Source organism: Mus caroli, chromosome 3 (assembly GCF_900094665.2).
Source record: "Mus caroli chromosome 3, CAROLI_EIJ_v1.1, whole genome shotgun sequence".
NCBI classification, from domain to species: domain Eukaryota; kingdom Metazoa; phylum Chordata; class Mammalia; order Rodentia; family Muridae; genus Mus; species Mus caroli.
The window spans coordinates 245693-259405 of NC_034572.1; the positions used below are offsets into that span (position 1 = coordinate 245693).

Genomic DNA, 13713 nt, shown 5'->3' on the forward strand with positions numbered 1-13713 from the left:
TCTCTCTCTCTCTCTCTCTCTCTCTCTCTCTCTCTCTCTCTCTCTCTCTCATATACACACAGAAGATAGGAACACTTGGTCAAGCTCTCTCACATACCTAACTAACTATGAACAGAAGTTACTTTTACTAATCTGTTTACTTTTCAACATATTTTCACTTTCTCTATACTTAAAAAATGGTGTCTTGTCTGTACTGAAACCAATATTGTGGGGAAAAGATAAATACAGCATTTCTATGAAATTCTCCAAGAAAGGACTGATACCAACTCAGACACATAGAACCCATACAGGAGGATCTGCATAGCCCATCCATATGGGCCTGACCCTTTACTTCCCCACCGAGAGTCCATCCCATAATCAGCCACCAAACCCAGACACTATCGAATATGCCAACAAGATTTTGCTGAAAGGACCCTGATATAGCTGTCTCTTGTGAGGCTATGCCAGTGCCTGGCAAAAACAAAAGTGGATGCTCACAGTCATCTATAGGATGGAACACAGGGCCTCCAATGGAGGAACTAGAGACAGCACCAAAGGATCTGAAGGAGTCTACAACCCTATAGTTGGAACAACAATATGAACTAACCAGTACCTCCAGAGCTTGTGTCTCTAGCTACATACGTAACAGAAGATGGCCTAGTCAGCCATCATTGGGAAGACAGGCCCCTTGGTCTTGCAAACTTTATATGCCCCAGTACAGGGAACACCAGGGCCAAGAAGTGGGAGTGGGTAGGTATGGGAGCAGGACAGGGGGAGGGTGTAGGGGAATTTTTGGGATAGCATTTGAAATGTAAATGAAGAAAATGTCTTATAAAAAATTTTAAAAAAGAAAGAAAAAAAGAAGAAATAGTCAGTTGCTTGACATACGTTGTCTAAGTTATAATTTACTTATTACAGTAAAAACAAGGTATTAATTTTACTCAGTTTTCTATAATGGTTTTGTAAGCTTCTTTGGTTATTGTTTTTGACACAGGCTACTGTTTTATAACCAAGACTAGCCTTCAGCCAGCAGCAAGCCTCCTGCTTTGCTTTCCTCTATGCTGATGTCTAAGCTACAATGTCATTGATATAGCTGCTGTTGTTTAAACATATATGGGATTTTTAAAAATGTAATATGAAATGTGAAACCAACTTGCTTTTAATCAGGAGATTCAAGATACTAAAACAATTATCTGAATGTATAATTAATGATTTAGTTTCTCTTTTTAAACCTCCTTGTCTATTAATATATTAATATGCTGCCCTATGTTTAAAATTATGATTGCAACTTAGCCATGTAAAAATACCCTGACAGAAAGCAACTTAGTGGGAAGAGAGAATTATTCAGCTTACAGTTCAAGGTTACAGACTATCATATGCGGGGAAGTCAAGATACGGACTTCCAACAGCTAGCTTCATTATATCCAAATTCAAGAGCAGAGAGAAATGAGTGCAGCCATCCCTGACCTCAAGCTGTACCACAAAGCAACAGTGATAAAAACTTCATGGTATTGATACAGAGACAGACAGGTAGATCAATGGAATAGAATTGAAGACCCAGATCTTTGACAAAGAAGCAAAAACCATAACAGTGGAAAGACAGCATTCTCAACAAATGGTGCAGGTTCAAGTGGCGGTCAGCATGTAGAAGAATGCAAATTGATCCATTCTTATCTCCTTGTACAAAGTTCCAGTCCAAGTGGATCAAGGACATTGACATAAAACCAGATACACTGAATCTAATACATTGAATCTAATAGAAGAGAGAGTGGGAAAGAGCCTCAAACACATCAGCACAGGGGAAAATTTCCTGAAGAGAACACTAATGGGTCAGGCTCTAAGATCAGCTATTGACAAATGGGATCTCATAAAATTGTAAAGATTCTATAAGGCAAAAGACACTATCAATAGGACAAACTGCAACCTGCAGACTCTGAACTGAGGAATCTCGAATGGGTGAGAGGGCTTAAAGAAATATTCAACACCCTTAGTCATCATAGAAATGCAAATTAAAAAAACCCTGAGATTCTATCTTACACCAGTCAAAATGGCTAAGATCAAAAAGGCAGGTGACAGCAGATACTGGGAAGGATGTGGAGAAAGAAGAACACCTCTCCATTGCTGGTGGGATTGCAAGCTGGTACAACCACTCTGGAAATCAGTCTGGTGGTTCCTCCAAAAATTGGAAGTAGTTCTATCTGAAGACCCAGCTATACCACTCCTGAACATATACCCAAAAGATGACACAGCATATAACAAGGGCACATGTTCCATTTTTATTATAGCAGCCTTATTTGTAATAGCTAGAAGCTGGGAAACCCCAGATGTCCCTCAATGGAGGAATGGATCCAGAAAATGTGGTACATTTACATAATGGAGCACTACATAACTATTAAAAACAATGACTTCATGAAATTATCAGAGAAATGAATGGATCTAGAAAATATCATCCTGAGTGAGGTAACCCAGTCAAAAAAGAACACACATGGAATGATAAATGGGTATTAGGCAAAAAGCTCAGAATACCCACAATACAACTCAAAGACCACATGAAGCTCAAGAAGAAGGAAGACCAAAGTGTGGATGCTTCAGTCCTACTTAGAAGGGGTCACAATATTATCAGAGAAGGTAGAGGGTGGGATGGGAGGAATAGAGGGGGGGGGAATGGGGGGCAGAATCAGGTATGGGAGGAGACAGGTAGATGTACCTGTCAGGAAATTTAACAGAGGTGTGTACCAATGGGGGATGGGGATCTGGGGGTAGCCACCAGATAGTCCCATGTGAATGGAAAACAAGAAGTTCCCAGGACCCAATGGGGATGACATTAACTAAAATACCTAAGAAAGGGAAAATAGAACCTGTAGAGACCATATCCAGTAGATAGGCATTGCCCCTGGTTTAGGGATGGGGCTACACACCCATTTCAAAAATTTTAACCTGGAATTTTTCATGTCTAAAGGAAATGCAGGGACAAAGAGTGAAGCAGAAACTGAAGGAAAGGTCATCCAGGGGCTGCCCCACCTAGGGATCCAAACAATCTACAGACACCAAACCCAGACACTATTGCTGATGCCAAGAGGTTCTTGCAGACAGGAGCCTTGTATAGCTGTTCCCCTGAAAGGGTTTGCCAGCAAACAGATGCAGATCACTCAGCTAACCATCAGACTGAGCATGGAGACCCAAATGGAAGTGTTAGAGAAGTGACTGCAGAAACTGAAAGGGATTGGAACTCCATTGAAAGAGCAACAATACCAACCAACTAGAACCTCCCAACTCCAAAAGATACCAGGGGCTAAAACACCAACCAAACAGTACAAATCGAGGGACCCATGGCTCCAGCTGCATATGTAGCAGAGGATTCCCTTATCTGGCATCAGTGGGATGGGAGGTTTGCAGAGGGGAAACCTGGATGGAGGACAACATTTGAAATGTAAATAAATAAAATAGCCACAAAAAGGAATTGAATGCATCCATGCAATACTTATATATTTAAAAAAGCTACTTCTGCCTAGAAAATGGTGTTCCTCATGCTGGAATGATCATTAGGCATTTTATTTAAGAAAATCTCCCACAGACATGGTCTCAGGTGAATCGAATTCCAAAAATCTTATGCTGACATCATACTAACACCTTATCCTAGGTTATTTCAAGTTGACATTTAAAGATGATCACCATAGATGTATTTATATTATGTTCACCCTTCAAGTGGTTTTCTGAAATTTACTGTTTACAGCTCTTTGCAAGGTTTTATTCTTTAATGTTTGTTTAATGATATATCATCTAAAATCTTTTCACATTATCAGAAGTTAATAAAACTGGACCTACAAATTCCTGGCTTGATAGTCAGAATATCATAAGTTATTTTTAAAGAATTATAATTTTCATGAAACTAATTATTCATAAGTTTAATTTTAAGATTGAGCTTACTCTTCACTATTTTCTAACGATCATTATTATATAATTTTCTAAAATCTATAGTGTTTAATTTCTTCACTTATTGTAAATACTAGAATGTAAAGAAAAATGTTGAACAGTCCTAGCCTTTATGAGCTTATAAACTCCTACAGTATTAGGCTTATAAGAACAGCTGTAATGATTTTACTTATGAATTTCAGTATCTTTCTTTAGAAAGAAAACTTTTTAAAATACTTTAATTGTGTATGTTCATGTGTGTGTGTGTATGTGTGTGTGTGTGTGTACATGTATGTTTATGGGCTGGCATATTTGTGGGTCAGAGTGCAACTCTGGGACTTAGTTCTCACATCCCCTATATGGGTCCTGAGGATTAAATTTAGACCATCACACTTTTTGTAGACAGCACTTTTTCTGAGTCATTTTTCTGGACCTCAGTAAACTTTCTTTGAAATATTATATAGGTATTTTCAATTCTAATGCTTAACTACATGAATTACACTACATGAAATGTTTCTAAAATGTTACTTCTGATTATAATTCCAACAGTATACATAAATGAGGAAGCCAGAAGAACCATGATCATGTACCAGAAACTTTTAACATTGCTGTACACTAATGTAAGTTAAGAATAAGGATAGTTTTTAATTTCCACTTAAAGTAGCACTAGGCTTATAATGTTACAGACATCATTTTCAACTTTCCATTGTAAAAATTAATAACAATGCAATTAAAGACAGCATTCAGGAATTATTTGGGGTCTATCATTCTTGTTATCTCTATATCAATAAATCAGCTCTACTTCAGAACTCTATATGGGTAGGAGATTAGTTAATATTTTTTAATCCATTTCTTGGAAAAACAATGGTCTGTCATCTATCTATCTATCTATCTATCTATCTATCTATCTATCTCTCTATCTGTCATTTATCTATTCCTGCTGTCTATCAATCTATCATCTATCTACCTATCAATCTATCTATCTATCTATCTATCTATCTATCTATCTATCTATCTATCTATCTATCTATCATCTATCATTTATCTATTCCTACTGTCTGTCTATCTATCTATCTATCTATCTATCTATCTATCTATCTATCTATCTATCATCTATCTATCTATCTATCATCTCTCATTCTCTCTCTCATAGTGGTGTTAATGATGTTGCTGAGGAGGAGGAAGATGAGAATTATGGTGATGATTACTTGATAGATCTCCGAAGTAAGATATATTTAGTATTTTACATAGAAATATCTAGTGACTGGAAATGTTGAACTCATGAAATATGTTTAGGTGCTTGACATAAATGTTATACTTTACCATATTAATTATTTGTGTAGATGTTTTATTCATATTTGGAATTTAAAAGGCCAAGGCCTCAATAAGTAATGTATACAATGTCTTTCCCTTAATTAGACTCAGAAAATAGTCAATTTCAAGATCCTTTATGTATCAAAAAAATAAGACACCAGTACTATATCCTTCTTAATAGATGTATTTTTTAATTTTTCTTGAGACAGGGTTTCTCTGTATAGCCCCAGCTGTCCTGGAACTCACTTTGTAGGCCAGGCTGGCCTCAAACTCAGAAATCTGCCTGCCTCTGCCTCCTGAGTGCTGGAATTAAAGGTATGCCTCACCATGACTGGCATATTTTTTGTTTGTAACTGTGCACACATGTGTGTGATGCATGTGAGAGAGAATGTCTGTGTGTGTGAGAGGGTGTGTGTTTGTATGTGTGTGTTCATGAGTATGTATGTGTGTCTGTAGGTACAGGTGTGTGTTTCTGTGTATGGTGTGTCACATGCCTCTGAAGTCCAGAAGAGACTGTCAGACACTTAGAAATGGACATAGAGTACCATAAGCCAGGTCACTGTGGATGTTAGGAACTACGGTCTCTGCAGCAGCTGTTATGTACTCTTAACTGCCAAGCCATTTCTCTATCTTTCCTGGCCTGATTGTATCTGATGCATCTTGGATCTTATGGGGCCTTTAAGTTTCTCTCTATGATTTCAACAACTAGCAGAATCTATAACCTACTAGACTGATATGTAAGTTAGGCATTAAAGTTCTAAATACTTAAAGAGCCCTGGTGCAAAAGTCACCACCTCACCTAAGATGACTAGTACATATTAGGTTAATATGCTTGTTCTTAAAATCATCATAATTACACCTTGTACATTTGTTCAAAACATCAACTTGCCATAAGAAATAAGAACTGAAATATTATCATTTTCACTGGGATTAATGCCTATACTTACCTTTACTAAATGCAGAGGCAAATATTACTTAGTTTTATCCAATTCAAATGTTGCATTAGAGTGTTGTTCTCTTTGGTAACTAAGATTTCATTGAGGAATATGGAGCAGTTCTTTACTGTATGGCAATATAGATAATCTATTTATGTATTTGAAGAGAAAAGTTGTAACTTATTTATTATTCAACTTTCAGATACAAAAGTTCATGTTTGTTACAGCACAATCATTTAAGATGTTTACGCTGGAATGTGCACTCAGCGCTGTAAACTGCTGCGAATTTTTCCTATATCCCATATCTCTTTGGAAGACATTGGGAACTAGTACACACTGATCCCTTCCTTTTCTTCCTGTTGTATAATGCAGCAGGTTAGTATTGGCGTGCCACCATAATCTTAATCATTGTGACTAGGTTTGCTGAGGTTGCAATGACAACAGCGATAATACTCATTGTAAAAAGAAAAAAAAAAAGTGCCAAAGCACTGCCTGCCCACACTAGCCTGTGCCTTCTACCCAGCTTACTTTATTTTCCCTGCCAGCATAATCTGTATTCCAGTTAATAATTTAGTGTTATTCAACTTCTTATCTTCTGAAAAGGAGAGTCTATTTTGAATCACAAGGCAGCTGACCTTGAAAGCAAGATATATATATATATATATATATATATGTATATATATATGTATATATATATACACATATATATGTATATATATGTATATTCATATATACTCATATATCTATATCTATCTATCTATATATATACCAATATATCAATATATCAATATATATATATATATATATATATATATCACCCAAAGATTTCCCTCGATGGATTTCTTTGTTCCAGATGAGTGTCAGTGTACAATCCCCAATGCTCTATCAATACTGAATGATATAGATTCAGTGATTCTTAGTCTTGAACTTTACTTGTATTTGTATGTGTTTTTACAAATCTTATGGTTATGAGTAAGTAGAACACAGATAAATTTGGGAGTGTAAAGCAAGGGTATCAAGAATTCAAAAGTAGCTTGGGTTGCAAAAGGTTACCAATGCCACCAAGTAATATATCTACCTAAATAAGACAACTGTGTTGTATCACTACTGCTGTAGAGAATAAGGCCATTTCTCTCAGTCTACTCTGTTGTTTCATAAAGGACCTGTGTGTTCCCAGTCTGTTTTTCTAAAAATATGAAATAACATTTTCTAGAAGTGTGTGAATTATTCAATTTGGCAAAAGAAAAAAACTGTGAATTAAATGTAAAACCAAAAGATTTACGTTGGTTACAGAGACTAAAGTTTGTGATCTACAAGACATTAGTTAAGAAATAACCGAGATATAATTATGATTTTAAAAGAAGAAATTAAAATATAGTTAAACAGTTATAAGAGCCTAATTTAGATTTAACAATCATCATTCTTATGACAAGGATTGTCAATATATGATGCACAATTATTCATGATAATGACAATAATAGAATAGTAACATACTTTCTATAATGTATATATGCACTAATGAGTTGATGGATGTGACTCTGATTAATACTACCCGGCTGTACTAGACCAAAGAAAAACATAGTAAGAAAGAAAGGTGCTTTTGCTCATCTGGAAAATTATACACAATCTGGACTTTATAGAAATATTAATATTTTTTAGTATTAAGTCTATTATTATAGCTAATGTCTAACTTATTTGTCTATCAGTGATAACTATTTGCTTTGGAGATAAACATTTCCATTTTTTTTGACTTTTTTATAATTTACTTTTTTCTTATCATCAAACTTAAGAAGTGGATACACGCTTTTCATCTCAAAAGAGGAATGTTAATTTAGCTAGTGCAGTAGTATCCAGGAAGCATAATGATTTTATTGAGTTTCCTATGAGAAGTGAGAAATTATAGTTTGTTTTGCTTTTAAGTAATAGTTTATTGTGTTGAATGGCTTTTATATATTTTGTTTTTCTGTTTAAAGTGACAGTGACTCTGTGTCTGTGTGAGTTGGCACTAACCTTCACCTCATGTTTATTGACTGTATTTGTGTACTTTTCATACTGGTAAAATAGAATATAGAAATAATGGAAATTACAGATATACTTTGGAGAATAAATTTACGGAACATATTTCATTAACTATACTTGAAAAGAAAATGTTTTTATGTAGATATTAGCATCAAAATTCCTTTCATGAAAACATTCTAATGAAAATAACCCTGATTTTTATTAACCCATTTTCTATTTTAAATCACACTAGGAAGGAATGGTTAAATCCAATATAAAGCATAGGACAATTTAACAGGCTTAATAGTCCTATAGATAAGATAGAAATGTTTCTGCTATTATCCTGAGAGTTGGTGGTGAGTTAAGTTTTCTTCTTTAAGCACTCATTATGTTACGCTACTCATTATGTTTCTTTAATGAAAATCAATCGATGTACTTTTAAAGACAGTTCATAGAATCATTGCTTTGAGAAAGCATTTCTGAAAATCTTTCATCATACTGATTCCGTTGCTGTTTTGTCTATAGTCATCATTCCCTTCAGAGTGACTAATTGCCCAGGTCTCAGAGAGTACATATTTTAGCTATCCAAATAATAGGTTTTCTTAAGGAACAGGAATATATTTCTTGGCCTTCAAACTGATACTGAAGAGTGGACTCTGTAAAGAGGTATTTTCATGTGATGTGTGGTTGTGAACACTTGTGAATACAGCAGTCAGAAGTAGAGTCAAGAGGATTTCTGTGAGTTTGAGATCATCTCATTGACTCAGTGAGCTTCAAACCAGCCAGGGTGACAGTGAATCTAGTCCTCAAAGACAGAGAAAGGATGGGGAGGGCTCAGTAGCTTTGGTCTCATCTCCTCAACAATTATGCTGTTTGTCTTTTAATTTAAGCCTTTAAAAAAATATAACGTAGCCTTGATGATTTCATCTTTCCTTTCCTAACTAATGTGAAGACATGTAAATGAACATTTCACCTTTTTTGAATCTGAGACCTATGGAAACTTTATCTTATAACATTATTTTGCCAACTAGTGCCATTAGAATATTTTCTGAGTTCTCTGAAGGCCACACTCACTTTTGAATGAAAATAAAAGTAAAATCACAGAGTATGATGTACTTTTCATTATGATACATAATTAGCAACACAAATCAATAACTTTAAAATTTTACTTTCTCTTTCACCTTTACTTTTCCCCTTCCATGGGTGTCTCCTTTATCTATAATCCATAATCAATGTTGGATCGAATATACAAGGAAAGCAAGAGTGCAATATTTCTTTTGGTTATTACTTATAATCTTCAGCTCTAAATTAATATGTTTGCCTTTATTTTCCTTTCAATTCTTCCACCCTTTCTATGCATCACCCTTCCAGGCTTCCTGTCAGCCCTCATGTTCCCATTCTTCTTTTTAAAGAAAGAAAAATATTGTGAATAGAGTCAAATAAACTTTAAAAATAAAGACTAAGGTCTTTTCTTGAAGATGATTCTAATCTAATATACAGTTAGAAACAATCTCAATTTAAAACCAATAAAATAAATATTTTGATTTAGTTGACTCCTATGATTAAGACAGCTATTAGTTTCCATTAGGGAACATAATTATTATCATCCAGGTGATTACATCTCACAGTTTCACACACCTATGGAGACTTGGTTGTATTTGATAGCTAGCATGTTTGTCCCATTTCTTCTTGTTAAATTTTATGTTACAATAATTTTTATATTTAATATCCAGTAAACTTTCTATAACCTCTTGAAAAATGAGTTTAATAAGTACTTTTACTGTCCCCCCATTTTTTTCCTGTTTCCTCTAAAACCAAGAGAAATGCTGTGGATTTGAGTAAAAGTAAGTTAAATTAAGTATAGGAAATATTTTTTTTTAACTGCAAAACTCTAGAGTCATCTGTATTCAGATTACTTCATAAGTAGCTTTTACTTTTATCCCTATTTATGAAAATACTGTAGCATCCACACTTTGGAGTGGTCTTCCTTAATCTTGGGTTTCATATGGTCTGTGGGTTGTATCCAAGCTCTTTTTGTTGATGTTGGTGGTGGTGGTGGTGTTGTTGTTCGTATCCACTTATCAGTGAGTACATACTAAGCCAAGAAGTGCTGGCTGATGTGAGCCTGGTATATCTGTCCCCTGAAAGGCTCTGCTAGATCCTGACTAATACAGATGCAGTTGCATGCAGCTAACCATTGGACTGAGCATGAAGATACTAATGGAGGAGTTAGGATAAGAAGGACTGAAGAAACTGAATCTGATTGCAATCCCATAGGAAGAACAACAGTATCAACCAGCCAGACCTCCCCCACCACCACAAAGCTCCCAGGGACTAAACCACCAACCAAAGAGTACACATGGGGGCACCCATGTCTCTAGCTGGATATGTAGCAGAAGATTGCCATATTTAGCATCAATGGGAGAGAAGCCCCTTGGACCCGTGGAGGCTTGATGGCCCAGTGTAGAATACTAGGGCAATGAGGCATGAGTTGGTGGACGAGTCAGGGAGCACCCTCATAGAGGCAGGGGTAAGGGTAAGGGAGATAGGGGCTTTGTGGAGAAGAAATTGGGAAGGAGGATAAAAATTGAAACGCAAATAAATAAATTAACCAATAAAAGAAGAATACAGGAAATTGAGGACATTGTATGGGATTTATAAAAACAGTAGAGTCCTTAGCAGTAGAGTATCACTCAAAAGGAGTCTTGGTTCTACAACCAAACTTTAACATGTCTAGTTGTGTAAGTCAGAAAGCTAGGGCACATTTGCATCCCTTTCAAGTCTAGTGATTTGTGTAGTTAGTTCAGAAAATTATCAGTTAAAGAATTATAAAAAGAAGGATTTTACTGTACCTGTTAAGCTGAGGAAAAAGGTTGGTACACTGAGTTGAAGCATACTAACCATGTTGCTGCCCCAACCCCTCCAGAAATTTGCAGTCATGAAGTGACATGGAGGGTAAATTGATAATTTGGAAATATTATGTGGGTCATATTAAGATTCTGCCTGTACATTGCTAGATCACATCATAAATCTCAGTCTCACAAATTATAAATCTACTCCAAAATAAACAAGTCAGTTTTATTGTACGTTCAAAGGAAACCTGCCACTTTAAGTGTTCGGTGTGTTAAGAGACAGGTTACAGTTTTAACTTACCTAATTTTAAGATTAATATGAATTTGACTTTTAAAAACATAGTGGTATGTGTTTGAAGCTCTTCATGTGGGTTACCATCCACAACAATTTCAGGTTAAATCCTGACAGAGACTCCTGTTTTGTTTAACTGCTCTCTAAGTGAGGTCATTTATTGTGTACTGGAAATCAATTTAGAAGATCATGTTAGTCTACTAAGCACTTCAGATAAGGCAGTTCCATGAAGCACTCCAAGATTATCACAAGGAATTGCTCTCATATGCCATAAAAGAATAATGAGCAGAACATGGCCTGCTGAAAGGAGTTACAGTTTGACAGCCCCTCCCAGAGAAGCATTGAAATCATGCAGTGACAGTTAGCTCTGGTTAGTACTCACAACTTGAAAGCATAACAGCTAGCATACTCTGGGTGTGTGGAGCGATTCGTATGTGTGTCTCTCAATCGATGATGAGGGTTTCAGAGCCGATACTGGACATGGACATGGGAAACTACAGTGAAGTTTTGGACCCAACTTACTCGACCTTGGAGTTTGACACTATGCAGATTCTGTATAATCCCAATGGTGAGTTCTCATATGATTATACATAAGAGAAATAAGCACAAGAGAAAGAAATGGAGCTCTCAGATAGGATGGATTAGCTTTGTTGCTGGAGAATTAAAGAGTTGTGTCTAAGACCACAAATCGGAACATGAATTCAAATTTTGTGTTACCTAAGCTGCTTAATGTTAGAGATAGTTATAATCTTGGGTTTATATAGGCTAGAGAGTTACAAAGCATAGTTTCAGAGGCTTAAACAGCCTGTACATTAAAGTGATAGTGATTTTGAGAGATTGGCCTTGAAAATAGATTTTGTATACAGTATGTAAAGTGGCTTATGGACAACATTACACTGGATGCTGAGGAGGTTTACTGGCTCTACTCTTCAGCTCATCATCTCAGTACTCCATTGCTGAGGATAAGAAATTCCACCTAAGATAACTGTGTAGTCGCTTCACTGGACACAGACATAAAAAGAAATAAAGGTTTATATTATAACCTCAGGTTGACGAGCTAATGTTTAGATTCCAGAGCTTGGGGCATGTGTCTACTGTAATATTTTAACTTTAAAGAAGACAGATTACTTCAGGTTTGATTCTTTAGGTAATACAGTTTACTATCTACTCATAATATAGACTTCTTTTTCTGAATAGAAAGATTACTCAAGACAGGTTGTAACTGTTAACCCTTACAATTATGTATACTATGAGTAAAATGCATACCTGTGTGCATGTGTCAGTGTGAATGCATCTTTGTATAGTTCAGGACTGAAAAATGATCTTATGATTAACTTAATATTCTTCTGACCTGTGAACTTTATATATTCAATAAGCAATAGCTTAATAGTGGAGAAACTTGTAGAAACTCAAAACCCAATTCTCTAATTTAGCATAAATGAAGTATGAAACTATAGTGTAATTTCTAGGATGGCACAGTATTGATAAAGGATACCCAATATCTATTTCAATAGAATCAGAGTTTTAATAAGAGGCCACAGATTCATAAAGAGTAGGTACAGATGTACTATATTAATATAATGAATATTTCAGTGTATCCTAAAACAATTTACACTCATACTACTTGCCCAGTAGTGTCTAATTGTTTGCTTGTAACCACATTGTCAACTGCATGTAAATATGGCATCAAAAATAAAGCCAAACTTAAATTTGTTTGTAATATTTTAATGTTATCCAACAAAGCACAATTGATTCCAGATACTTCTTTAAAGTATTTATTATTTAAAATCATTTCAAAATTCAAATATATTTGATTACATTTTTCTCTACTATGTTCTTCAACTTCCTCTTCTGTTTCCTATACATCCTACTTTAAATTTCTTCTCAAATAAAAAGAAAAACAAAAACCCAATATAACAATAATAATTCTCAAAACCAAGAAATCAAAATAAAACAATACCCAGAAAGAAAAGCAAATAACCCTTTATCAAACTGTAACCAAATAAAAGCACACAAGAATGTGGAGTTTATTATATGAAATCAGCTATTCCTGAATATGAGGCCTTCCCAGAAGTGTTTGGTATACTCCTTCTTCATTGGAGAACACTGACTTTCTCTCTTCCAGCAGGTATATGATAGTCCATTTGTACATTTTATGTTAGAGTCTAGGTTTTCCTTCGTTCACTCATATTTTTAAATATATCAAACAAAACATAAGAAGATAAAACTATTAAATGGATGTTGGACAAGACAAACCAGCAGAAAAAAAGAACACCAAGAGAAGGCAAAAAAATCAGAGACCCACTTCTTCTTGTAGTTAGGGATCCCATAGAAATAGTAAATTGAAAAGCCCTTACACACACACACATACACACACACACACACACACACACACACACACACACACACACACACACATATATATATATAT

The 13713-nt window shown here is 35.2% G+C and overlaps 1 protein-coding gene across 2 annotated transcripts in view; it reads left to right on the forward strand.

The window, feature by feature from the left end:
• Positions 1-13713, forward strand: part of Hnf4g (hepatocyte nuclear factor 4 gamma) — a 139381-nt gene that overhangs the window by 102142 nt on the left and 23526 nt on the right. Inside the window, exon 1 of one of the 2 annotated variants that reach the window (XM_021157861.2) lies at positions 11520-11850. The exons of the other annotated variant lie outside the window; for it this stretch is intronic. Coding sequence (XP_021013520.2) covers positions 11715-11850 — 136 coding nt within the window. The 5' untranslated portion in view covers positions 11520-11714. Of the gene's footprint in view, positions 1-11519; positions 11851-13713 lie in introns of those variants that run through there. 2 annotated transcript variants of the gene reach the window in all.